The 26,433-nt window shown below is 40.6% G+C and overlaps 1 protein-coding gene across 1 annotated transcript in view; it reads right to left on the bottom strand.

Moving 5' to 3' along the window:
* The window catches only part of bcar1 (BCAR1 scaffold protein, Cas family member), a 39,247-nt gene extending 13,444 nt beyond the window's left edge, over positions 1-25,803 (bottom strand). Inside the window, 3 exon segments of the mRNA XM_051951924.1 lie at positions 10,415-10,542; positions 10,545-11,151; positions 25,438-25,803. Coding sequence (XP_051807884.1) covers positions 10,415-10,542; positions 10,545-11,151; positions 25,438-25,449 — 747 coding nt within the window. The 5' untranslated portion in view covers positions 25,450-25,803.
* Positions 25,804-26,433: the final 630 nt, after the last annotated feature.

Below are 26,433 nucleotides of genomic sequence, written 5' to 3'. Positions count from 1 at the left end.
TACTTCTATCTTAGTGAGGACATCCATAGGCATAATGCATTTCCGAGAGCCTTACCCTAACCTTAACCATCACAACGGATTGCCTAAACTTAACCCTTACCCTAACCAAACCTCAATTCATACCTGTTCTCTAAAAACAAGTCTTCACCCTCAAACATGGCTGTTTCAAAGTGAGGACTGGCCAAAATGTCCTCACTTTGTAAAAATGTCCTCACTTTGATAGTTAAATGCAGAAAATGGTACTCACCATGTAGCAAGTACAAGAACACACACACACACACACACACACACACACACACACACACACACACACACACACACACACACACACACACACACACACACACGTTATACCATGTTGCAATCCAGCTCAGTGGGGGTTGAAAGTGTTGGAGGTCTCCCTAAGTCGTGCCCCAGAACCCAGCACTAATCTGTTAAGACCCTTGTACTGCCACTTGGTGCATGTGTGTTGCCCCACATAGCTGGCATGGTTTTCACAGGCTGTGGCTCTCAACTCTAAGAGTTATTTTGTGTTCAGAGAAAAGATTAGAAGCGGCAATGGTCAGCAGTCAAACAATCCGTCAATAGCCAACAAGACTGGATCTCTCCTTAGAGGTCACTGAATTTCATGAGCAGTGCAGTTTTATTTGGTAATGCTTACTTGAAATGCATTAAACTGAGTGGTGTTACACTTACTAAAATGTGTAATAGGATGCTTAAAAAAGATGAAAAGAAAAACGTGTAGTTCAAGAAATAAATGGAATGCAACTGCAGCATCAGAATGTAACATCAAACACTTGAGATGGCAAACCAGATAAAATAACACAACCACTGTATATAAGACAACCTGAGCACATAAACACTTCCTATGTGCATACATGACTGTATGCATGTATGAGTGTTAATATAATTTATGCATTCAGTGTGTTCCTCTGCACGTACTATGGACAGTTGTCCATTAGAGACTGACATTTTTTCGGGATTCCCGCGGGTCACTAGCCTAGCCATGCTACACCCATGTTTCTGACGGCACAAGGGTCTAGGGAAGCTCGACAGGGAGGGAGGCGGGCTAAAAGGTTGTCTATCAAATCCCTCTGCAGTAATTGGGTAGGTATACAACCAATCAACGCAACGAATAGGCTGACGTAGTTCCGAGAGCACTGGCGGATTGTGGCTAAGTCCCATTAGCTTCCCAACCAGCGGAGCCGCGGAGCCAACTGGTATATTAAGGATTTGCCATATCCCGTCGGCATAAGTCCAAATACGTCTTTCTTCTCAATGAAACACTTAAGTGCCGTCCTTTGTTTATCTTTCAAGTTGAATTTTAGCTTCAAATCTTTAAGGGCTGTGGCCAAAGCCGAGTCGAAAGATAACTGTTTATTGTGCACTGGTTGTTTCTGTCAGAATCGTCACGCCTCTGTCGTCACTTAGTTACGCCCGCCTTCTGACTCTACACTTCATGGTGATTGGTCCGGCCAGTTTAAGGAGAATCCAGCCTCGAGCCTTATGGAGGGTAACTAGACCCACCCTGGCAGAGAATTAAATTCGTTGCCGTGGGTTGTCTAGTGCGGCTAGGCTAGCGGGTCACGGGATTCCCGTGGGATTCCCGCGGGATGGGAGTCAGCTTTACTATTGATGACGTGATTGGGACGGTACAGGATAAAAAGTTAACGGGAGCAGACGGGAGCGGGAACCAATCAATAAGACAAAATATAATTTATGACATGCGCCGCCATTTTGTAGTTTTTTTGCCAATAAGCCTACACTGTAATGGAAGTAAAAAGAACTACACGGCCCAGAAGCCAACAGTGCTTCCGGCCGCTGCTCTCCGCCGTAATTCAAAGAACAAGAACAGCAATGGAGGGAGTTAACACTGGCGTAGAATCTGATGTGCTAAAAACTGATTTGCAACGCAAAGTAAGAAGTAAGGACCTATCTATTAAGCTGACAGAAATGGCAGGGAAGTCGGAAATATTGCTCAGCTTCACGAGAGTCGAGTGTGACGGCGTTAACACGCCGTATGCCGCTTGCAAAACGTGTACCACTCTTGCAAAACTTGGAGTGGTACAGAAGTGGGAGTCATTCTGAACGGGAGTGGGAGCCATTTTACCAGGAGTGGGATGGGACAGGATTTTTTTTTTTTTTACTCTGGCCTGGGATTGGGACGGGACAAGATTTTTTTCTGTGGGAGTGGGACGGGACAGGACTGAAAATCCACTCCCGTGTCACTCTCTATTGTCCATACAGGTAACTGCTGGGCATTTGTATGTAGACTTGTGTGCATGTATTTGTGAATGACATAAGCATAAATGAATATTCATGTTCATGTTTGTACTCATACATTTGTAAATGTATGTTTTTCAATTCTCTTTTTGAGATGTGCACTATATACAGTATGTACACATGTAATTATATGTTAGACACCAAATCTTTTTTTCTCTGCATCATCAGACATTCACAGCAACTCTTGTACAAGTCACTACCTACAAAGAACAAGAAGCGTGTGAACAGTACAAAACACTTTTAGTTTTGCTGTAAACATTTAGTATGCGATGACCAAAAGTTAGGAACTATGCAGCTCATGCTAACATCTCTTCCACCCTAATGACTGTGTTCTGGATCTCTCCATTAAAACAGGCAGAAACAAAGTAGACAGCAGAGTGAAGGAACAGAATAGATCAGAATGTGAAAGAGAACAGCTGGCCCACCAGTCAGACAAACCACCCAACCCTCCAACTGGAATGAGGTCTCTATTATTTTTTACTCATTTTTTCCCTCTGAAATTCACATCAAGACAGTAAAGATTTTTCTCCCTCCATGACTTAACTATTCTATGGTGTAGCTACACAAAACCTACACTCTTTTTCTCCTCAGCATAAAGCTAAGAAAGAAAGAAAAGGAAGAGAGGGAGGGAGTGGAGGGTGCTGTTGGGTATAATGGATGGACATTGTTTGGAGTGGAGGTCATCTGCTGAACAATGACTTCTGCTTGATGTGATCATGCACACAGAACAAAAGAATGAACAGCCAAGCTTATGTCGCACATGGCCCCCTGTCATAGTGCATGTGCTTATCTGCATATAGAGGAATTCTCCTTAACTGAACCCTCATAACTAAATGGGTCTGAAGGTGTTGTTGGTAGATCAAAGTAGCTGCCACTTTTATGAGGCCACAGATTTATTCTGAGATAAGTTTTCTTTGGTGAATATTTAGGTCAGTACATCTAACAGTATACAGTCATCTTCAGGCCAGTATTCCGTTTTAAGATGTAAGAAAAAAAATGCAGCACAGAAACCAGAGGCCTATGTATTCAGCTTGTCAGAGGTTCAAAATCAACAGCAAGACAGATTTCAAGACAGACCCAGTCCAGTAAAGCTGTAAGATACAGGTGTTACCAACGCAAAGGATGGCAATGATCAGCATGAAGCAACTTTCCACAGACATAAAGTGCCTGAGAGCAAGAAATCGATTTATCAGATAATTGTTCCTAAAAAAAATGAGGACTTAAAAAAAGTCTTCACAATGTAAATGTGACGGTGTGTGATTTATGTCTTTCCAACATGAGCAGTGTAAGTACAAACACACTCATCTTCTCTCTTTACACAACACCAAAACAGAAAATTCGTCCACTGCAGATCATCACACAGGATCCACACAACACCCATGTTTACCTGGATAATAGTGCTGGTCCATGTCTATGAACCAACAACAAATTTACTCCTGACACTTGCGAGGCTGCAAAGAGATCAGCAAAAAAGGAAGAAATCTTTACAGACTGTTGTATTTTACATATTTTTTTTATCATGTTAACACAACATTTCCCTCAAATGACTGTTACTGCATCCTCTGCTATCCTGTGCAGGTGTCAGATGGCTGACTGACTACAATAACAGTAACATACTGTTGTTCACAGGTACAGTGTCTGTCTGAATAGGCTTAGAAATGGACATTTGGTCATAAAGCTGAGCTGGAGCCTCTTCAGCATCTGGAGCTCCATCTGCATGCTAAATTTGTAAAAAATACACTTTTCATCACCCTTCAGTTACAACTCATGTATGAGTGTATGGGTGCATGATTTAGTAAATATAAAGTGAGAAAGACAGAGATTGGTTGGAGCAGTTTATCAGCGAGAATTCCTTATCTTGTACTAAGCAGCAGAAATAAAATATGAGAGGTGTGTACTAAGTAATGAGTAATGAGGGGGTATATGACGGGATTGATGTGAGCAAGAGAGCAACCAGGAAAGTAAGAAGTTTCTGATGTGGTCAGATTGTCTTACTATTAGGAACATGACAGTTGTAGCTTCCTTCCTGAAGCGGTCTTGTGCTTGGTGGCTATTGATGCACTGACACCAGTCTCAGTCCTTGTGTCCACCCGTCCAACTTTCCATCAATATGCTTCAATACGTCACTCTGCCAACAGCAAGCCTTTACAGCAATGATCTTCTGTGATGATTATCTTCTGGACAACTTTTACTGTGGTTTCGTGCACTGAACGAGACTGAGAGTAACATGGTATTTATACTGTTTGAATAGTAATTTGGGCAAACTTGAAATTAAATATTCTAATAGTTTGAGTTAACGGGATTTCGGATATTCATGAGATACACATGGCCATTCAAAAGTTTGGGGTCATTTCAGAATGTCCTTATTTTTGAAAGAAAAGCATTTCCCCCCCAATGAAGATAACGTTAAATTAATCAGAAATATAGTCTAGACATTGCTAATGTGGTAAATGACTATTCTAGCTGGAAATGGCAGATTTTTAATGGAATATCTACTCAGGGGTACAGAGGAACATCACTCCTGTGTTCTAATGCTACATTGTATTAGCTAATGGTGTTGAAAGGCTCATTGATGATTAGGAAACCCTTGTGCAGTTATGTTAGCACATAAATAAAGGTGTGAGTTTTCATGGAAAACACGAAATTACCTGGGCAACCTCAGACTTTTGAACAGTAGTGCAAGCAATAATCCTCAAAACTAAAACTCATTTTCTTTTTAACCGCACCTGTATACCAATCTAGAAATTGGGGGGCATTATTACAAATGGGCATTATAACCCCAACTAATATTACTAACATGGCACACTAACATGCTTCAATATCTAATGTATTTTTTGAAAAAAGTTACATTCTGTTGCTTTTTACATAGGAAAAACATGCATAACAATAATGCTTCATAGTTTGTAAGAGAGGATCTGCCGGGATGTCATTAGATGTGGTCACTCTGTCGCCATTTACCTTCTAACCACTTTGCAGTTTTGGCATCTGACTAAAACTATGAACACAACGTCACATCCACTCGATGTTAGATTGAACAAAGCTGGGCTCAGCTGCTGCTGTTCATGAGCTACACTTTTATCTTGCTTTGTGCTGTGCACAGGCCACACAGCTGACCAGCGGCCGCTACACATTGATGGTATTTCATCTAATGCTGCGTTCACATGCACTTGGATGATGGCATTGCGTTCACTAAAATTTGGAATTCCAAATGAAGAGTGAACAACCTTGATCAACTACTTATTGGATTCAGGATGGAAAATCAGTCATGTTATGGAGTATCTTACATGGACTTTTGGAAAAGGTATAACAGGCCAAAAGATCACTGCAATCAATAAGGATCATCAAGAGAACTCCTCCACAGAGCATTAAAGAAAGAGCAGATGTGGCAGATACCTGTATCTCCAAATATACTTTCTGAGGATGTGTGATTGTAGATTTCAAAAAATGTTGTCTGGAGAGAAACACTGAACTGTTTTAGTACATGTACAGAGAACACAACACAGCAAAGCATTTCAGTAGTTGTGGTGTTTTTGAGCCCCTGCATATTAATTTATTATGACGCCTTTAGAGACAGGGAGGACACAGAGGAGCTCATGTGTAAAGAAGCAGGGAAGCAGCTGGACACCGTCATTCCAAACAAACACACAACCTCACAATGGTGCTTACCCATATGGCTCAGTGCATCACACACAGCCTGACACAAGCTGGCATATTAAAGTGCATGGTCGCCCAGCCCACGATCAGAGCTGAATTATGAACAATATTATTACATTACTCGTCTTCCACACACATGCACATATGCACACATGCACAGACTACAGTTTATTTTGTCGCTGTTCCTTTGTTACACTTGCTCTTTTCCTTCTCTACTTTTCTGCCTCTCAGCTCTCTGTACATTCTGCTCGGTCTCATCTTTTCCATGAAGGGGAACTGTTCGTCATGTTGTTTTAGTCCAGCAGGAAACTATGATGTGAAGTGAGGATTCAGGCTACATTCACACTAATATAATTTCAATTTAAATCATCGTTTTTTTTAAAAACAACAACAACTATTGTCTGGCTGCAAGAGTGTTTCAGCAAAATGTTGGAAACAATCTGAAATGCATACTAAAAAACCTGAAAAGGCAGATCACCTCATCATTCATGGAAACTGGACATGCACGTGTAAGTGTAAAGAGGAAGTAGAGGGCTGCTTGGTTAACTGAACACAATACTATGATGAGAACACTGCAGTGGTGACCTGTAATACCAGGGCTGTCTTTGCTCGGACTGGTTACAAGGTGGAACTGTTGGAACAGCTTCTACCACAGACAACAAGATCAGCAATGCTTTAACTTCTTCAGTAAAGTTCCAGATAAAGTTTCATGTGATAGCGCTATTAGGAATGAGGGATGACACATAGTGACTAATAAGAACCAATCCGTAGGAGTCTGTACCGTCTCAAGAGGGAAGTGGGTCTGCACTGAAATGGGATCAGATGTGTTTCTAACATCTCCATTTAAGGGGTCCTAATATGCTGAAATAGTGGGAGCGATAGGTGTGAAAGGAGCAAAAGGTATATGTTTGAAAACAAAAATGTATTGGTGTGAACTAGCCTTAAAATGATTTAAGTATTGGTTGAACCCATACATCAGCACATCACACCCACTGGTTTTTGTTTATTAAAAATGAAGCATTTGTTTCTGTGGTTTCCCCATGTGCTGCAATTGAAATTACTCCACTCTAAAATCTGCTTCAAGAAAATGACAACTACATGATGTAACAAGAAAAGCACTCAGAGAGTGCAGTACTCCACCAAGGCTGTTCATTCCCCCATATGGCATTGTCAGAAATGCAGCATTTCATTAATACTGTTATTATTGATGATCAGAAATCATGGACTATATGTTGTCATTTCATATAGATGTACCCACAAACTGCGCTGAGCACAGGCGTGTGTTATGCGTGTGTACATTATGTACGGATACTGAATCACGTGTGTAAGTTATTCTAAAAAAGGCCTGTTGATCAGTTTATCATTTTTCATAAGGCTTTGTTTTGCTGGTGTTAAAATAACCGTTCCTTTAATGCTTTTATTTTGAAGGCCTTTTTTTTTAATGTTACAGGCAACAATTTAATCAATTGTTTCTTGTATCATTTCCAGCGGATAAGTCCCAATAAGTCAATAGTAGGATCACAATCATGTGGTCATCAGTAGGTAAGTGAAGAAGCGTTCACTTGTTGCCATGGTTACAGTGACACCGTGCCTGCCACTATATCTGGCAAAGGGAAATCCTTAACAAATCTGTGGATCCAGACTATAAGCCGCGTCACTGCCAGTATCTAATCACTTAGTCCTTGTGTCATTTCTGACCTTTCCTGAAAATTTCATTCAAATCTGTTGGTCCGTTTTTGAGTAACGTTGCTAACAGAGGGAATGGGAAGGATTTGCATACGCCGATCCTTCCCAGTTATCCTCACATAACTCATCGCGTTCCTAGGCAGAGTAAAGGCTGAGTTATACTTTCCGCACGAACGAGCTAATAAGCCACGTGGAAATCCACGCAAGAGAACGTGTGTGCACTTTTACTCTGTGCGGTGTCTGCTCCCAAACTGCAGGGGGCAGTGTATCGCAAACACACCTCACCTGGTCTACTCTAGTACTAAACTAGAGTAGAAGAAGTTTGTCATTGTTTACACCACTTACAAGATGGCATTTTACCGAATAGTTGCGTTTCAGCAATTAGAAGATGAGACAAGAAATCAACATTTCAGCTGTTATTTCCAGGTATTTACATCTGGATCTGATACACAACTTAGATTATAACACCTTTTGTTTGAACCCACCCATTTTTCATGTGAGTAAAAGAATTGGAACATGTGACTGACAGTTGTGTTTTGTTGCCCTGGTGTGTCCTATTACATTGTTTATTTAAGCAATAAACAGCACTCCCTGTCTACATTCAGTTTCAGATTTGAGTCTGGCTGTGCAGACTGCATCTATAGTTTGAGGTGTAAGCAACATGAAAAGCTGTCTATGAGTGATAAACAAGGAATTGCGAAGCTGAGAGAAGATTTGGAAAAAAACAAACAGAGCCATTGCACAAACATTGGCCATAGCCAGTTCAACCATTTGGAATGTCCTGAAGAAGAAAGAAACCATTTGTGTACTAACAGACTTCGAACGGGTAGACCAAGGAAAACAGCCACAGTTGACGACAGAAGTGTGAGAGCAGTAAAGGAAGACACTAAAACAACTGTTAGTGACATCAGCAACAACCTCCAGAGGGCAGGAGTGAAGGTGTCACAATCTACTGACATATCTACATCAACAAAAGTGCAGAGGCTACAACAGAAGATCAAACCACTCAAAAAAAAAAAGAAAAAAAGAAAAAAAAAGGCATTCCAGGCTGGAATTTGTCAAAAAAGTACAGAGATGAGCTTAAAAAAAATCTGGAATTAAATTTTATGGACTGACTACAAAGATAAACCTTTACCAAAGTGAAGTTTGGAGACAGAAAGGACCTGCTCATGATCCCAAACATACAAGATCATCTGTGAAACACAGTGGAGAAAATGTCTTGGCTTGGGCTAGCCTGGCTTCTTCTGGGATGGACTCGTTGATCTTCATTGATGATACAACACATGATGGCAGCAGCAAAAATGAACTCAGCCAATTTAAAGAAAGATGCAGCCAAATTGATTGGATCATTCATCCAGATCATTCATCGTGCAGCAAGATAATGATTCAAAACTCACACAGCCAAAACAACACAGAAGTTCATCAGGGGCAAGAAGTGGAAGGTTTTAGAGTGGCCAAGTCATTCTCCATACATAAACCCTGTAGAGCTGCATTTTGCCTGCTAAAGAGACTGACAGGAGTCACCTCCCAAGACACATAACTGAAAGAGGCTGTGGGGAAAGCCCGGTAAAGCATCACAAAAAAAGAAAGCAGAAGTTATGGTGATGTCAGTGGGTCACAGGCTTGATGCAGTTATTGCAAGCAAATCTATTTTAAGTCTGTTCCAACACTTTTGCTCACCTAAAAATGGGGTGTTCTGTTACAAATAATGCTATCTTGTTGTAAGTTGTGTATCAGATCCAGATGTAAATGCCTGGAAATAAAAGCTGAAATATTAATCTCTTGTCTCATATTCATTGCTTGATGTCAAACTGAAATGTTTTCAGTCTACAGCAAACATAAAGCAACTGGTCTCACTGTTCCAGTACTTTTGGAGGGGAGTGTATATGTAATAATTTTAAAGTTAGCACAACGATGAAAAACACACCGGTAAAAATATATCAGGATAAAGGAATGATTTTATCTTTACACACCTAAAACAAAGATAGCAAGTAAAATCCAGCGGTACAAGGAGGGCGACCAGGATGAAGCTGCTGCACTGTGTGGGAGGATACGGTTAGAGTGACTGGCTTAGACCGAATATCACCAGATGGACACCCCGAAATAAAATCCATCAGTCTTAGAGTTATAGTGGGGAGTGGGTTGTTTAGGTGGAGGTAGCGAGGAAGACAGAACACAGGGCCATGGGTGGTTGCAGAACACAAAGCTATCTTGTATCGTGTCAAACACAAACTGTCTGTGGTTGTGGACAAAAGAGACAAAAGGCCAGTAGCTGCAGACTAGCATGCCTCAGAAGATCTGCATGGCAACCACAGGAGAACAACTGAGGAAAAACAGGCTCTGTGGTCAAGGTAAGACAGGCTCACGGTACTAATCCCTGAGAATTATTTAATAAAGGCTATTTTTGCCCTTTTATATGTAACACAAAATAAATGTAAAAGCTCTGTGATATTAAATATATAACAATATATAACAAATATCAGTACCTCACCACTGCCAAAGACCAACCCTAACTTTTTGGTGTGACAGAAATCAGCCAGACACATAAAAGCAAAGAGTGACAACAACAGAAAGTGGGTACATGTGTGTGCTTGTTACAAAAATATCCACAACGACTCAAGCCAGGAACGGTGACCGGAAATGTCTGCATCTGTCAAAATTAAGTCAGCTATAAGTTCTCTCTTTCTATTTTCTTTCATGCTCATTCAATTTCTATGAACTGAGAGAGATATTCATCTAATATTACTTTTCTTTGTGTAACTGGTGTCTTTCTCCATTCTTTCTCTCTTACCTTGCCAAGAGGCTTGTTGCTGCTCTCCCAGTTCCTCTTATCCAGAGTGGGGGGCACCTGGTACACATCCTGGACAGCTCCTGTACCCCCAGCTGGAGCTGCTCCATGGCCTGGTCCTGGGCCGACACAGGGGGCACCTGATAAATATCCTGTCCAGGGAGCTGGTACTGTCTTTGTCCTAGAAGTGGAGCCTTGCTGGGGGGTCCTGGCTGTGCCTGTGTAGGGGGTCCAATTGGACCAGAGGGAACCTGGTATAGGCTTTGGGGGCTTGGTTTTGAACCATGGGAGGGGGGCATCATGTACACAGAGTCAGGGTTGGGCTGGGCAGGGCTGGGGGTGGAGTAGGCTGGGTGCATGGACGTGTACTGTGTTGAGGGAAGGGGCTTGGTGGCAAACCCAGAGGACGTAGCGATGGCAGCGGATGACAAAGCAGGTGGTGGTTTGGCGTAGGCGCTCTGAATGGGGAGGGGTCGCTGAACCTGGGAGGCAGGACAGGAAACAAGTAGATCTGGTGTGGGAGGAGTGGCCTGCTGCTGCTGCTTGCTGTCATACATGCCCACCAGAATCTTCAGACGATTGCCAGGGACGATGCCTTGGCGGCCGTGGAGTGAGCAGAGCCACCAGCCGTCCAATCCCTGTGTGTCACGCTCCAACACGGTCATGATGTCACCTTTGCGGAAGGACAGTTCATCTGGAGACTCAGCCACGTTGTCATACAAGGCCTTGGCCAGCACGTTCTGAAGAAGATGAACAGACAGACATATGTAAATATAGTGCAAATACTCAGAATGGTTCTTGTTCCTACCTGTTGTTAAATGAAGCTTTAACAAAACATAGCCACAGGAAGACACCCTATGACCAGTTTGCAGGACACCTTCAACCGTGACATGGCTGAGGTTCAGGTATATGGGTTCTGTAAAGTGTCTTGAGAAAATGTGAATTGCAATTGGTGTATATAAATAAAACTGAATTGAAATTGAAATATAATTGAATGTTATCACTGTGTAGAAAAAGAGGAAATAAAGAGAAAGCTTTTAAACTCTTAACTATCTACACCAAACATAACACAGACTAAAGTTAGGAGACAAAACATGAATGTAATGTGGAATTTTGCACATGAAACTAGTCCAAACACAATGGAAGACAGATTTGTTGCAATATGACTCATACAAACCATTTCTGATTGCCCAAACTTATAGGTACGTTGTGAAAGGTGTGTGCACAGAGAAAGAAACCAACAGAGTGGTGGTAGAAAATGTGATGCAAACTGTGGTTTCTCGTGTCCTCACGAGCTGAACAGTTACACATTTTTACATACATCTTACTCACCATCCTCAACAACTGCTTTTAATTTCCTAAAGCTGTGAGTAGCTTTTCTATTTCTTTTGTGCAATTTACCAACAGTAGATGCAAAAACAAACCACATATATGCATTCTCACTTTCTAAAGATTTGTATTTTGTTTCTTTTCCAGTCTGCAAAAAATGATGTGTTCAGAAAAAGTGTGATTCATGGAACTGAAACACAGACACTATGTTAAATATCTTTGTGCTGAGGTATGGAGAGTGTGCCTGTCCTTATGTGTCAGAAGTAGAAAAAAAACCCCAGCCACAGCTGTGCACATAAGACTGCAGGTGATTCTTCTACCCAACCAATTAAATTGTAAACTATACTAGCTGTTTCATGTGATTTAGCATACAGCCAATGAGAGGGCAAAGTACAAGGACTATGACCTGCTGTTAGTGTTTAATCATGGAAAAAGTCCGGGATCCAATCTGGACAAACCAACATAATGCCATTCATTAAGTTAATAGTTCTGGTAGTCGTGACTAAGTCACATCACATTTCAAAGGCATCTCAGCTACAGTTTCTCAACACTTAATGAAAAGAATGGAGATTACATCACACTGGTGTGGAGGTTTTGCATAAAACTTCATTATTTAGTGCTGCCTGGCAAAACAAACACACTCACGCTACAGTCAAAAACTTACATTCTGTATATTGTATAAGATGGTAATGGTTACATTTAGTAATAATTCAAGACACTTCTTTACCATAACAAAAGTGTAATGTGGTTAAATGTTACACAGACAGACAGACAGACAGACAGACAGACAGACAGACAGACAGACAGACAGACAGACAGACAGACAGACAGACAGACAGACAGACAGACAGACAGACAGACAGACAGACAGACAGACAGACAGACAACACATTACGTCTTCTTTGTGGAGAACCAGCATGCAAACAGAAACACCTCCTCTCAGTCTCTGTGGAAATCTTTCAAACTAAACCAATATTTGCCGTCCACGTGGGACCTCGGCTCTCCTCCCTCCCTGTGTGAGTCCCACCCCAGTTATCTGGGACTGGTACAGCCTGTACTAGCTCTGTGCCAGCTCCAGACAAACACACAGGCACACCACCCTCAGCACAAAATACTGCCCATCGAAGCCAGGCCATGCAATTAGCTTAGGACTTGGAGTAGGATTTTCCTTTTTACTGAAAATCTGTTAATGGCTTACGATCGGGCCTGTAAATGAGACGGAGAAAGACATCTGACTCCAAGTTAGTTATTCATTTAGCCGTATGATCATGAAGAGGACTGCCTTTAAAGGGAAAAACTACATTCACACCCTCAAACTTTTAAAACTTTGTATCCACTTTTCTTCAGGATAATGTGCTTTGTGGGTCAAGTTCCCTTCAGTTTTGATGTCGCTCTCTTATATGGCTGTCTGAAATTCAATGTTCAGGATAATGTATGTGCTCACCTTCAATGTGAAATATGTTCTTTCACTAGTGGTCTCTTAACAGGAATACCAAACAGAAGAAGAAATTTGATGTCATTGTAAAGTAGTTTGGGATCGTAAGAGTTGTTTTCTTCACCACAACTATGGATGGAAATTTATTTGACAAGACTCAGGCAGAAAGCACGGTCGAGGTCAAATTTTATTCACACTATGTTCAGTCATGTATATTCATGTTATGTCATTTCATTCTCATGAAACAGCCACAAGTAACATTCAGAAACATTATGCTAAATGTTAACTTTGCATTCGATGAGCTGACTACCCATTTAGCTTCTGTAGCTAACATTATGTGGGGAATTCAGTCAAGGGGTATCCAGTGCTGCTACTTGTGTTTAAAACAATCATACTAAAATAATTTCTGGTCATTAACTAAGTCATCAATTTCTTAGTTTTCCTTCTTTCCACTCTGACAAGATCTAGGTGATTTTAGACTGTTTAACGCATAAATGTTACAATATACTGATTAATACACTGGGAGGACTTAGGACTTGGTCTCAAAACCAGCGCACGTCAATACTATGCACGCTTACGTTATGAGCTACCAAAACAGCATCTACAAGCAGAAAATCACCCTCGCGAGAAAACATTTCCATTCTGTGTGCTCCACTGCAGTGCATTTTACGTGACTCTCCATACACAATCCCAGAAAATACCCTGTTCCAATTAAAAGTGATGCATTCATATTGTTATGAAAATACAAGTACAGAAGTATTAGCATGAAAATGTAGGTTACTGAAAGTGCCAAAAGTAAAAATGTTAATTGCACAGAACGGTCTATTTCTGATTAATTCTATTATATTATTGTATTATAATACAGTTGGTGAAAATGAAGCTTATTTAACGCATTTCTGTCATATGCCTGTTCAAACTTGGTGCAAAATGAAGGACTCCAACATCATGGTTTGGGAAGGTACACCAACAGCAGCAACAATCTGATCCTGCATTAACAGCTTGAACTGTACATGCCTTATCAACAATATGATACAATGGCTCCCTTCTAAAGACTTGTGTGACTCATGATATACATAGAAAGATAATGAGCAGATACATTTGGATAAAGTCAGACACTAAAATCTAGCCACATGAATGACAGGTTGGATGTGGAGCTAGAAACTGGAATCGTTGCCCCTCAGGCTACTTGAAAGTCGGTATACCGAACAATATTATGAAACTATTTAGACATACGCTACATGTCCGTCTTTCTCTGTTTTATTCTTCCCCTGGGTTTCTCTAGAATCATAAAATGTGTACTGTATGTGCACACACTGCAGAGCTGCTGCCCAACAGTGTTGATGATGATGAATGTCTTCTCTGTTTGCTCTCTTCTCTTCTCCCACCAAGTCTCCAAAGAGAAAAGGACACAGCTCCTCAGGTCTTACTAGATCACTCTCACAGACATGCCCTAACCAACCTGTGTGTGGAGGCATGTGGCTGGGTGTAGGCCTGGCTGAGGAAAATGTCCTCATCTGTTAATCAGTGTGAGAAAGTCATCAAGCAGACACTTGTACATCTAGCATAGCCGCGCTACACCCATGCTCTGAAGACGCAAGGGTCTAGGCACGCTTGACAGGGAGGGAGGAGGGCTAAAAGGTTGTCTATCAAATCACTCTGCAGCAATTGGGTAGGTATACAACCAATCAGCGCAACGAATAGGCTCCTAGAGCGCCGGAAATCAGAGGATGCGGTAGTTCGGTGAAGCCTTATTTATACAGTCAATGGGTGAAGCTCAAGTATATTACAGACATGTTAACAGAAAGATTATTCAGAGTCGGTGCTAATGGAGCTCAACGACTGTTGTCGTTTTTGTTGTACCCTGGCAGAGAATTAAATTCGTTGCCATGGGTTGTCTAGCACGGCTAGGCTAGTTGTTTCCCGTTGTTTCTGTCAGAATCGTCGCGCCTCTGTCGTCACTTAGTTACGCCCGCCTTCTGACTCCACACTTCATGGTGATTCATCGGCCAGTTTTAGGAGCATCCAACCTCGAGCCTTATGGAGGGTAACTAGACCCACCCTGGCAGAGAATTAAATTCGTTGTCGTGGGTTGTCTAGCGCGGCTAGGCTATTGTACATCCACTCAACAGAAGACAGTCTGTGAGAGTGGAGATATCAAAACACAAAGGGAGCTAATTTTATTACGCTGACCGTTTAGGATAAATCCCAACAGCCACATGTGCCGATAAAATGATCTTAGCATGGCAAGTGATACCAGAACAAACACCTGGCACTAGACACCAGCCTTTCCATGAAACCTGTCAAAGGCCACTGAGGATACTGCAGAGAGAGAGAGCAGAGGAATGACAAAAGAGGATTTTAAAGGCGTTTTTGGACCACTGGGATAATCATTTCACATAACAAACCAAACATCTCATTTGAAACACTTTGAAACCCACTAAATTACTGTTTACTCTTTAAGCACTCTATTCTAAAAGAATTGGTGCATTTTGCAGTTTTCAATTTAAAATGATTTTCAAAAAAAAACTGTAAGCAGAGCATAAGTTAGGAAGTTGATAGCAAGACTTTTCTACTTTGTTTCACTTTAGTGATGTCTTGCTATTGTGTGGTTATGCCTGTTATGATCGCATCCTTTTTGTAAATCAAGTGTTGTGTCAAAAAAAAAGTCCACTTTTTTTCCTCTGCTATTACAACTGAGGTTATTGTTAACTCTGATCACAATCACTTGGGTTGTTTTAGTTCTCTTTGTGTTGGTGGTTGCCATATATTTAAGCCAATAATATGCATATATCATACATAACAACTTTTTATTTCATTTAGAAGATTATGAACTATTAACATTACATTGACAACAATTACAGCAGACCCCATGTTCACTTTGATGGATTATGTAATTCAAGAAATGCCTGCTTGGTTTTAAGACGTATTTATATTAATGCAAAGAAACATAATCCCGTGACTACCTCAAAGGTAACTGAAACACGACAACTGAGTTTATCAGGTGAAATGACAAGCGTGTAGCAGTTATTCCCTGTTTTATGTCACTGTAAATGGAATATCTTTTGATGTGTGGCAAGTACTGTTGAAGAGGTCCTTAAACTTTTAGAAATTATTTTCAGGAATTCATACATTTAAAAAATAATCAGTAGATCAATAAATTATAATTGAAAATAAATAAATGCATAAAAGAAAGCATGTAAAATATACTGACTAAATTTACAGACTACTGACTGCCAGTTACTGTGATAATGCATTAACTATCAAGGCATGAATATGTAAAGACAACATTAATACAAGTTTTTGGCATATTTCATCCAGCTACTCCTACTGCAAACAAGGACAGAAAAGAGGCAGAAGAAGCAGAGAGATGCCCACTGAGGAGAAAATAATGTGAACAGCTGGTGACTGTGTGTGTGGCATAATGTCCTTTGTCACTTGCCTCCTATTTGACCCCTAGGGACAAATACTAGCTCGCCACAAGAGGCCTTGTGTATTTGAGCTTGTGTGTGTGTACATGGAACAAATTAGTGGAGATACACAATGAATGCAGGTGCTTCCACAAAGATGCACTATGGCCACGTTTACATGAGACCTTTATTTCCTCTTTAATTCGGAATTTAAGTTAATTCCGCTTTAAAATCTCCTCATAAACACTTAATTCCAAATTAAAAAGTTAATTCCGAATAAACTAATTTCTGTGTACGTTCTGCTCATGTATACAGTTACTTCCGCTTTAGTTAATTCCGGTCATTCTGCGTATGCTTGGCTCCTCACGTAGCGATGATGTAGCGACAGAAGTAGAATGCCATTGTTGAGTTGCTGTTTCAAAATGACAATAAAAAGCAAAGCGAAAAGCGTGCTTATTAGTTGTTCCTTATGTTGTTGGGGAAAAGAAATGCCACGGCAAATGGAGTTTGCTTTCTACCGGTAAACAGGGATACGTCACGTCCACTCCCTGTCCAATCAGAACCCTTTCCAACGTCCAAGCGTTACAGCGGAATTAAGGAAGGGGAATAAACGTGCGGTCCATGTAAACCTTAATTCGGAATTAATATTAATTATTTCCATGTAAACACGAAGCACAAAACTTTGATTCCGAATGAGTTAATTCAGAATTAATAATTCTGAATTATAAAACTTAATGTAAACATGGCCTATGTGATACAACTAAACAATTACGATCCAATTACGGTCTGTGGCATGTATGATAAAGCTAAGTAGGCCCACTATGTATCAAGACAGAAAGAGGAAAACATCCAAATGATTTTGAGAGAGGGTTTAATTGGTAGCGCACAAATAGCAGGCGCTCCAGTCACACTGTAGCTGGCTAGTTTAACTGGCTAGTGGTTCAAAAGGAATGGTTACTACAGTGACACCTGCATTTAGATCTGTGGGAAAGACATCAACAACAACTGAGACAACAATCAAGACAGATGACCATATTTTCAGTCAGTTTCTGCTGAAAGACAGTAATGCCAACGTGTACATAAAAATGCATGACAATGTCAACTGATGATTCCTTGGCACAAGATACAAAACCTACGTAGAAGCTTCGAAAGACACCTGAGAGACACCTCTGATATACTTACTGTCACCTTGCACACAGGACATCCTTCTGTAAGGGGCCCAGCTGAGAAAGACAAGTGTGTTTGTATGTAAAGATGATGGTAAAACATTTTCAAATAAAGTGTCTCTGGTTGAGATCCCACAAGTCAGAGGAGCATGTGAGAGGGACGTGTGTTTGCACTTCACTGTTTCCCAATTCAAATTTTGTCTTATTTGTTTGACTCAGGTACCAGAATAAAAACATGTCTGGTCTGGCATACATAATTACAAGTAATATCAAGCTTTAAAAAACCTGGCAATGTTGATCAAATGTTCCTTCTAAGTTTTGTTTCTTAGTTTTTCAGATCAGACATTTGAATCTGGACTTTACATTATTCTGTAAATGTTTGATTGTCCTGGCACAAATTTCGGAAATCCTTAATAAAAACACAACAGGAAAAGAACCCGAAACAAAACCAGGTCCAACAGTCCTATATCAAGGGGTCCAAAATGGATCACCAGACCAGCATCATACAAACATCTGCTATCTGAATGTGGTAACAGTCCCACTGACAGTCATCCACAAATAATGTGGAAAACATAAACAAAGTCCTCCTGTGTATTAAAGCACTATGTTAATTCTGCTTGGTTTTGATTCGGCAGAGTGGACATGAAATATGAAGAGATGCTTTCTCGGAGTATAGACAAGGCGTGTGTGTGTGTGTCCCTGTGTAGGCACACCTCAGGTGAAGCATGCCTGGATCTGCACAGAGAGAGAGACAGAGAGAGAGAGAGAAAGAGAGAGAGAGAGAGAGAGAAAGAGAGAGAGATAGCGCTCTGCTTCATTACTTACACAGCATTCCACACAACACGACACTCCTCATATTCCTGAGGTGTCATAACAGAGACACAGCCTACAGTTCACAAACCAGCAAGCACAAGAGAGCAGCCCTCATTTCATTTCTATCCCCCCTACACTTCTTTACTACCTGTCCTTCTCCTTGAGATAGTCCTTCTCTTTCCCCATTCCCTCTTTCCTGTCGTGGCATGTCAGACAGTTCTTGAGAAATAGTTGTGGGTGCATGGCTGATCTACACCAGCAGAAAGAGTCCTCCACCCAGCGAAGCACCTAGCTGGAGATGTACTGGGTGTACTGCAGGACACCACCATTAACAACATGTTAACAGGCCCAAAGCACAAGAAAACAGCTATATATATTCCTTATATATAATTTCTAAGCTAATAATACTTTAGGAACAATAATGCGTGAAAATTATGTTTCGTTTTGTTTTAGTGTGGAGTTCTGGAGTTCAGTGACTCAAATACGCTCTGAGGTGAACCTTCAAACCTACATTTTTGACATAGATGAAAATAAAAAAGTCATGCTTATCAAACCTAAAGCTTAAAGAAGCCTAAAAACAGAAGAGTGAAATTACATTCCATGAACCATACATAAACACTCCACTGATTAAAGATCGGTTTCCTGGCACTCAGCCAATAAAAACAGTTCTATAATGTCTTCAATGTCTCCGGAGCAACTTTATGAAGTCTGGAACCAGTAGACTCAATCCTATTTCTTGAATTCTTTAGGTACTTTCAGGACTAATTCCAAATTATCCATGATGACCATTTACAGGAAGAATTTAAGTTATGCTTTTAAAATCCTATTTTTTAGGTTGCACAGTTGAAAAAAGAAAGTTGCAATGGGCAATTCTTTGCATTTTTTTGTTTCACAAAATACAACAAAACTGAATATTCCAAACAGCCCCAGCTGCTCCGTCCTAGGCCTCAGCTTTCGGGAGTGATCATCCCAGCTAAAAAATTCCTGCCTTCAGGCTATGACTAACAGCAGAAACAACAGAGATTGTGCAGCCTGGAGCACAGGATAGATTCTTGTAGGTGTGGCTTACCTGTTATTGCTTAACCTGTTGACAGACAACCCTTGTAGGAACTTATAAAAAGTAGCCTGGCTTTTTATTATAGATAGTTAGCTGGTAAAAAGGAGTGGACTGATTAAAACATAAGCAGACATGCTTTACTAACACAGATATGGGACTGTATTTCAGACTACTAACTTTTTTCTTTTGTTACATTAAAAAATGATATAATTCTATTTTTGCTTTGCTAGGCTTACAAAACTGATTGACCAAATGTTACTCAAACTAGCTGAAATAGACAAAATACGACATATAACAAAATGCACTGGGTAAAAAATATACATACAGAAGTGCTGATATCTGGTTTAACATCCCTTGGCTATTTTCACCTTAACTAAGCACTTTTGGTGGCAGGTATGTGTCAGCTTAGAGATCTGAACCCAGGTCAGTACAAACTAGGACTGTAAACACACTCATAGTATTCAGTAACTGTTTCTTTAGTCTGTGATGTCTTCAGCTTTGCACATATATTTTCTTTTGACTTCAGACTGGCATTTCCATAGCGATCTAGCTGGCCAGTCATCCAATAAGATTCAACATACAGAGTGTAGTTTTAGAAATTTGACACAATCAGAAATTATTATGTGCACTGCATAACAGAGCATCCACAGAGCACCCTGTGTTTAAAGGTTTTACTAACCTGCACTGGCAGATAGCAGAAGCCTAAGCTAAAACCTGCTGACACACCGATTACTCTGTTTCTCTATGGAGAACATCCTTATGTTGAACTGCTCTCGCCCTCAGCTTAAAACTGGAATATAAGCCTCGAAACACAGAAGCTGAAAACAGCTACATGAAAAGCATGAGTGCATCCATCCGTTGTTGGGCGACATCTCCACAGATACACTATGGTAAAAAGTAATTAAAGGTTTAGTTTAAAATAGTTTCGCAACGACGGGAGCATAAATCTCCACACTAGTGAAGTGTGGCACTTTGATCACTCACATAAATCTGCTCAGAAAGCTGCAGCTAAGACTGCATGGTTGATAGTATGATTCAGCACTGAGCAACGGGGAAAAACATCCAGTGATTCATAGCTTGTTGTTTGTCTGCTGGCTGTGCTTCCACTGTAATGTGAAACCAATGGTAAAAACATAATATAATCATGTAGGCATACATAGTCTTGTTATGAGTGTTCATTTCTTAACCACACTAATACATTGATAGTGAGGGTTAACTATTTAACGAATCTCTTATCAGAGTTGTAAAATTACAACGCCGACAGGCTTAGAGATTACCTTAGCTTTATGGTGTTTATCATTTGGTGCAAGCATTAGCATCTGCCAGAATCCAAAGTCACATAGGAACAAAACTAACATGCTGAAGCTGCCACTAGTTTTGATTAGAGCTTGAACATGCTGTATATTCGATTCTTTGAATTCTGTTGTTCTGCTAGTTGCTGAAAGCTACAGCAAGGGCTTACCCTGCACACACATTTTAGCACACAAACTTTTAAAGTACAGCCTCACTCACCAGGTGTACACCTGCCATTGGCTGATCTCTCCTTTAGTTTCTTCCTGTTGTATTGTGATATTTTCCACTGTGTGTTTGTACTTACTCTTGTGTCATTGCCCCAGTGTATATAATGTTTTTTGTCAGTTTGTGTTGTGCCGAAGCGTCAGTATCCCGGCCATTTCTCTTTGTTCTCTTGCTAGTGTTATCTGTGCATTTTTGTGACAGAGACTGTCCTGGATGACTAAGCTTGCTTTAAAGAAGAATCTTTCTCAACTGTGAACATAATCAAAATTAATATGGTTCCAGACTCGCCAATGAGCAACTCCAAATGTGTCTGAGAATGACCCTGACACCATTCAGACCACGATTCAAATACTAGCATGGCAAGCTGCAGCTCAGTTCTCCCATCAGGCAGCAGGGGATGTAAGGGTGATATAAGACAGGTAAAAAATGTGAAAGTGTTCAATTCTTTAAATTTTATGTGATTTAGGAATCGTTACATATGTATAAACGTTGATTCAGATTGTTCAGTCATTATTTTTTCAAGCTCTGTGCTGTATTTTCAGATGTACAGTTATATCAAAAGTTATTTATTAATAAATGTTGTCAAAATGTTTTTGAATCGTACTGAATTCATTTGATTTGGCGGTCAGTCATTGATGACATGCGGATGCTAATAAAACTACTAGGCTACATCAACATATATCACATGAATTCAAGTTAGACTTTATGATATTCCAGACCTTTGCTTTAAAAAATTTCTCTGGAACGCTTTGAATTTTAGTTGAATACCCCTACTATTGTGTCCCTTCAAGAAAAGTGTGTGTGTGTGTGTGTGTGTGTGTGTGTGTGTGTGTGTGTGTGTGTCAGTCATGCAGGACACAGACGGAAATTCCAGCTGCAGGGTATTCATGACTCAATGATTTAGGAGAAAATTCATGGTGAAAAAAATGTGTTCTAACACAAAGAGGATCTCTGACAATCCATATTCCTATGCTGGTCATTTCTATCTATCTATCCATTTATCTATTCATCTATCCTGTATATAGACAGATATGTATGTAGACAGACAGACGGATAGACAGACACATCTGTACAGACGTTATGTGCAGTCTAAACATGGAACAAAAAGACAGCATGGCATAAGAGTACTTCACAAAATCCCTGTCCTCACCAGAAAACATCATAGGAAAAAAATGATCCTTGCATTATTTTTTAACATAGTCTCTGTTAACTCCAATACACTTGGTCCACGAACGTTCAAGCTTCACTATACCTTTGGGTGACTTATTCGTCACTCTAATGATGACCATGCGAGTGTTGATTACATTTTGGGAAACAGAAGTAAGACGGTGCAGGCTGGGTAAGTAAGGTGCATGAGGCAACAGTTCAAAGTCATATTAGGCTGCTTTTGCCATCAATGCTGTGTAGACGGACACATTTTCCTGGAGCAACAGCAGCCACCTAAACTATTTCCTCTCCTTCTTCTTTGATTGATTCTTTCAGTTATCACAGCTTTGATGTATAGTCGTCCCCATTAATAGCATAACAAAAAGTCAATCATGAGCATTACCTCACTGTCCTAAAACAAAAGCCATCAGCCTGCTGAAAGATGTCATTTGCTTTAACTTTTTGAAATCCAGAGAACAAGTGTTCCGATGTTTACTTTGATTCAAATCAAAGTAACCTTGCCTAATGGGTTTGCAGTGTGATTGTAACTCAAAGGGGTTGTAATGTGTTACATCCCACATGCTACATTCAGAATCTGTATGCCATTGTAGCATATGTATCAGTGTCATCCTGTGGTCAATATTTGAACCTGCCAAATGTTTTAGTCTGCCAGGATCCAGTTAGATACAGGAAAACATGGTTGTTAGGATGAATGACTGTAGCTGGCATTCTCTCACTTTAATACACACACACACACACACACACACACACACACACACACACACACACACACACACACACACACACACACACACACACACACACACACACACACACACACACACACACACACACACACACACACACACACATACACACACACAAACACCAGTGCACTTACACACTCCTAAGGATTCCTCAGTGGTATGGAGGGAATCCTCTTCATCTATTTAAAGCCAGTTGTGTTTCCTGCCCCTGTTAAATGTCCTCACTTCTGAGACCGAGGAAGACAGAGGAGTGCTGTGTGCTTGTGTGCCGGACTATGAAACAGTGGAATGCTGTGTAAGTAATTTAGCTGAGCTCTGTGTGTGTGTGTTTGTATGTGTCAGCGCTATGTCTGAATGACTACCCCGGTAATGTTTCTATAAAAGTGGTGTTGCAGATCTTCCTTCTTAGGTCTTAGTTTCTTCCTAAGAGTCTTTCCACTGGGTTTGTTAAATACCTGCAGCTTCAAACAGAGGGAGGACAATACACGAGTGTCTACAAAACATCCAGTTTACAAGCATTCATCTATGTGGCATAGTGGGGACTTCATAAAGGACTAATCAATTTTTAATTTATAGCTTTTTTGCCCACACATGGAGACATGATTGATCAGAATCTAAGGACAAATCACGCTTTTCCTTACTTCAAACAGGTGAGCTGTTTATAAGCTGATGCTACTTTTCCCCAACATTTGTTACGTAGCAGCCATCCTCAGGTTGAGTCTTGAGCTCACAGCTGTCAGGATATTTTTACTTTATTGTTAACAAAGTGGTAGGTTTGTTATCATCACACAGAATTTTCAGAATTTAAAAAAAGTTTTAGTTATTTTGATAGTTTTACAAGCTTGCTGTTAGTTGATATGTAACCATTTGTTCAGAAGTGTTCCATTACATGTACATCAGTTGATGTGTTGTCCAGTCTTGCATGTATGACAAATATCACATACGTACTGTGGTTCTCTGTGTCACTGTGATATGTATGTCTGAGTAACACGGTGAGGAACATTAACATAAAAGCCATGTATGTGTAAATGACACAACGTTGTCACTTTAACAGATTGATAAAACCTACAGTGTTGTCTATCCCCCATCTTTATACCAGTAATGGAAGGGTTGTGGAAAGAATCATTTCATGTCATAAGTACAACTCAAGCTAAATCTGCTAATTTGAAAGAGCGTTTTATGATGTGTCTGAGTTCCACAACACTGGAATGTTATTTTATAAAGATTACACACTAATTACTGCCATGTAATTACTCGTTACACACACAGCAATCTGCTATGCAATATTTGACAGTGTGCCAACTGTGTAGTTATCCCAGACACACACACTAACAGAAATCCAAACACACACACACAGTGGAAGGACATGATCTGTGAGCCAACAATGATGCAGAAGTCTGTCAAACAATAGCAAGGAAGGAGTGTTACTGCCAGTTTCTCTTTCTTTCTGTCTTTTCTCGTCTCTTTGTTCCATTTTGTCTAAATGATTTTCTCTCCCTCCTTACCAAACCATTGTTTTCTTCCTCCACTCAACTAGTCCCCTCTGTCTTAACTAAATCAGTCAGATTCAGTAACTGTGCATATCATCCTGTTTCTCTTTCTCCACTCATTTACTTATGGGATTTCTTTCAGCCAAGTGATCGCTTCTCTCTGTTCTATGGTCATAAAACCTTAATTTCTTTCTACTTTCCTCAGAAAGACAGACCGACGACATCTTTCTTTCTTTCTTTCTTGAGTCATAAACCTTCTCCCTCTAAAGTCCGCTGGCCCTTATGTTTAAACAGTTGAGAGCAACAAGCAGAAAAAAGAGAAAAACAAACAACTAAATGTGGTGAGGACTCCCTTCTGTGTTGTGTCCTGATTCTTTGCAGTTACGTATGTGTTCAACATAGAAACAGTGAAGAGAATGTGAGTTTCCTGACCGAATCCTCAATCTGTCTTGCCATTAATGTGTGTTAACTTTACACAAATTGGGAGAAGTTTTTGTGACCTTTCCTTGTCCCTTCACATTCCATTACAGGACAGCAAAGTTTCCTTAACCTGTGTACACACTCACAGTCTCACACACGGACACACACACACACAAACACACACTGCTGAGAGCCAACAAAAGGCAGGAATTCAAAAAAAAAAAGAAGTGAACTCCGGCTCCTCTCTCCTCCCCCTTCACATTTCCTTTCCTTTTCTTCATACGCAACACCCCCTCCAATTCACCACCCGCTACCGTCCGCCTGTCTCAGTCAATGCACAGTTAGGATATAAAACACTCACAGACTGAACCGTGGAAGATAAAGGAGTAGAGCAACACCAACACAAGCAGAGAATTTCTGGAAAAGCCAACATGCCATAGAGGCTGTGATTTTAGCATGCACGCAAACACACACTCACCAGATAGTTCATCTTGTTCCTGCTGCAGTCAAGCGGCTGTGGTAACTCTGGGCAGGGCCTTAGCTCAGCCCGTTAGATACCTTTGCCAACTAGATCCTGTAGGGAGAGCAGATCCCACAAGATTCCCAAACTCCTTCAAATTTCCTCCTCAACCCTCTCCTTCCCTCCGATATCCGTCCGTGCCTCCTCCTTTTCTTGTCTCTGCTTCTCTTTTTGTCTTGTTCAGTCTGGTATTCAGTAGTCAAGCAGATCCCAACACATTCTGCCGCTCCGTGATCTCACACATCAAGAATGAGAATGCTGCTTGGCCCACTTACTTCTACCCTACATGCCCCGTCTTTTTCCCTTGATCTCTCTCTCTGCCTGAGGAAAAGAGGGAGGAGTGTGTAACCCGACCCGTCACTTCCTCTTGGATTCAGATATTCCCTCCGTCCTGTAAGGCCATTGGCTCAAGCAGCTCTTATCATGCAAATAAGTTTTGCCCTCTCACTGCTCTCTCTCTCTCCATCTCAATTTGAAATAAATTAGTTATTTCAAAATCTGACTATAAAATCAACACTACAAACTACACAAAAATAACTGTCACAGCTCTGTCCAGATTGAAATTTATCAAAATGTCATTGTCCTCAAGGAAAGACCGCAACTGCGTAAAAGCAACTTTTTCTCAAACCTTGGACAAAAAAGTTAATGTGAAACAGGTCTAAAATTTGATAAAACTGAAGGATCAAACTGAGTTTTTCTGAGGAGAGGCCGAACCACAGCATGCTTTAAGGCAGCTGATACAAGTCCAGAACTGAGACAAGAGTTAATAAAAACCAGCAAACTACAATCAACAGTGTTAAAAACTTCTACCAACAGATTGGTGGGAATAATAGTTTGGTGGGCAGCTTGTAGGTTTCATATGTTGGACCACTTTAGTAAGAGATGACAGTGAAACCTCTTTAAACTGCTCAAACACAGCAGTGGGTATGGTTACATGGAGTTTTTTATTCAGAA

This window comes from Acanthochromis polyacanthus, chromosome 8 (genome assembly GCF_021347895.1).
Source record: "Acanthochromis polyacanthus isolate Apoly-LR-REF ecotype Palm Island chromosome 8, KAUST_Apoly_ChrSc, whole genome shotgun sequence".
Taxonomy (NCBI): domain Eukaryota; kingdom Metazoa; phylum Chordata; class Actinopteri; family Pomacentridae; genus Acanthochromis; species Acanthochromis polyacanthus.
The sequence above is the reverse complement of the archived record's forward strand: the minus strand, read 5'-3'. Positions and strand labels throughout refer to the sequence as shown.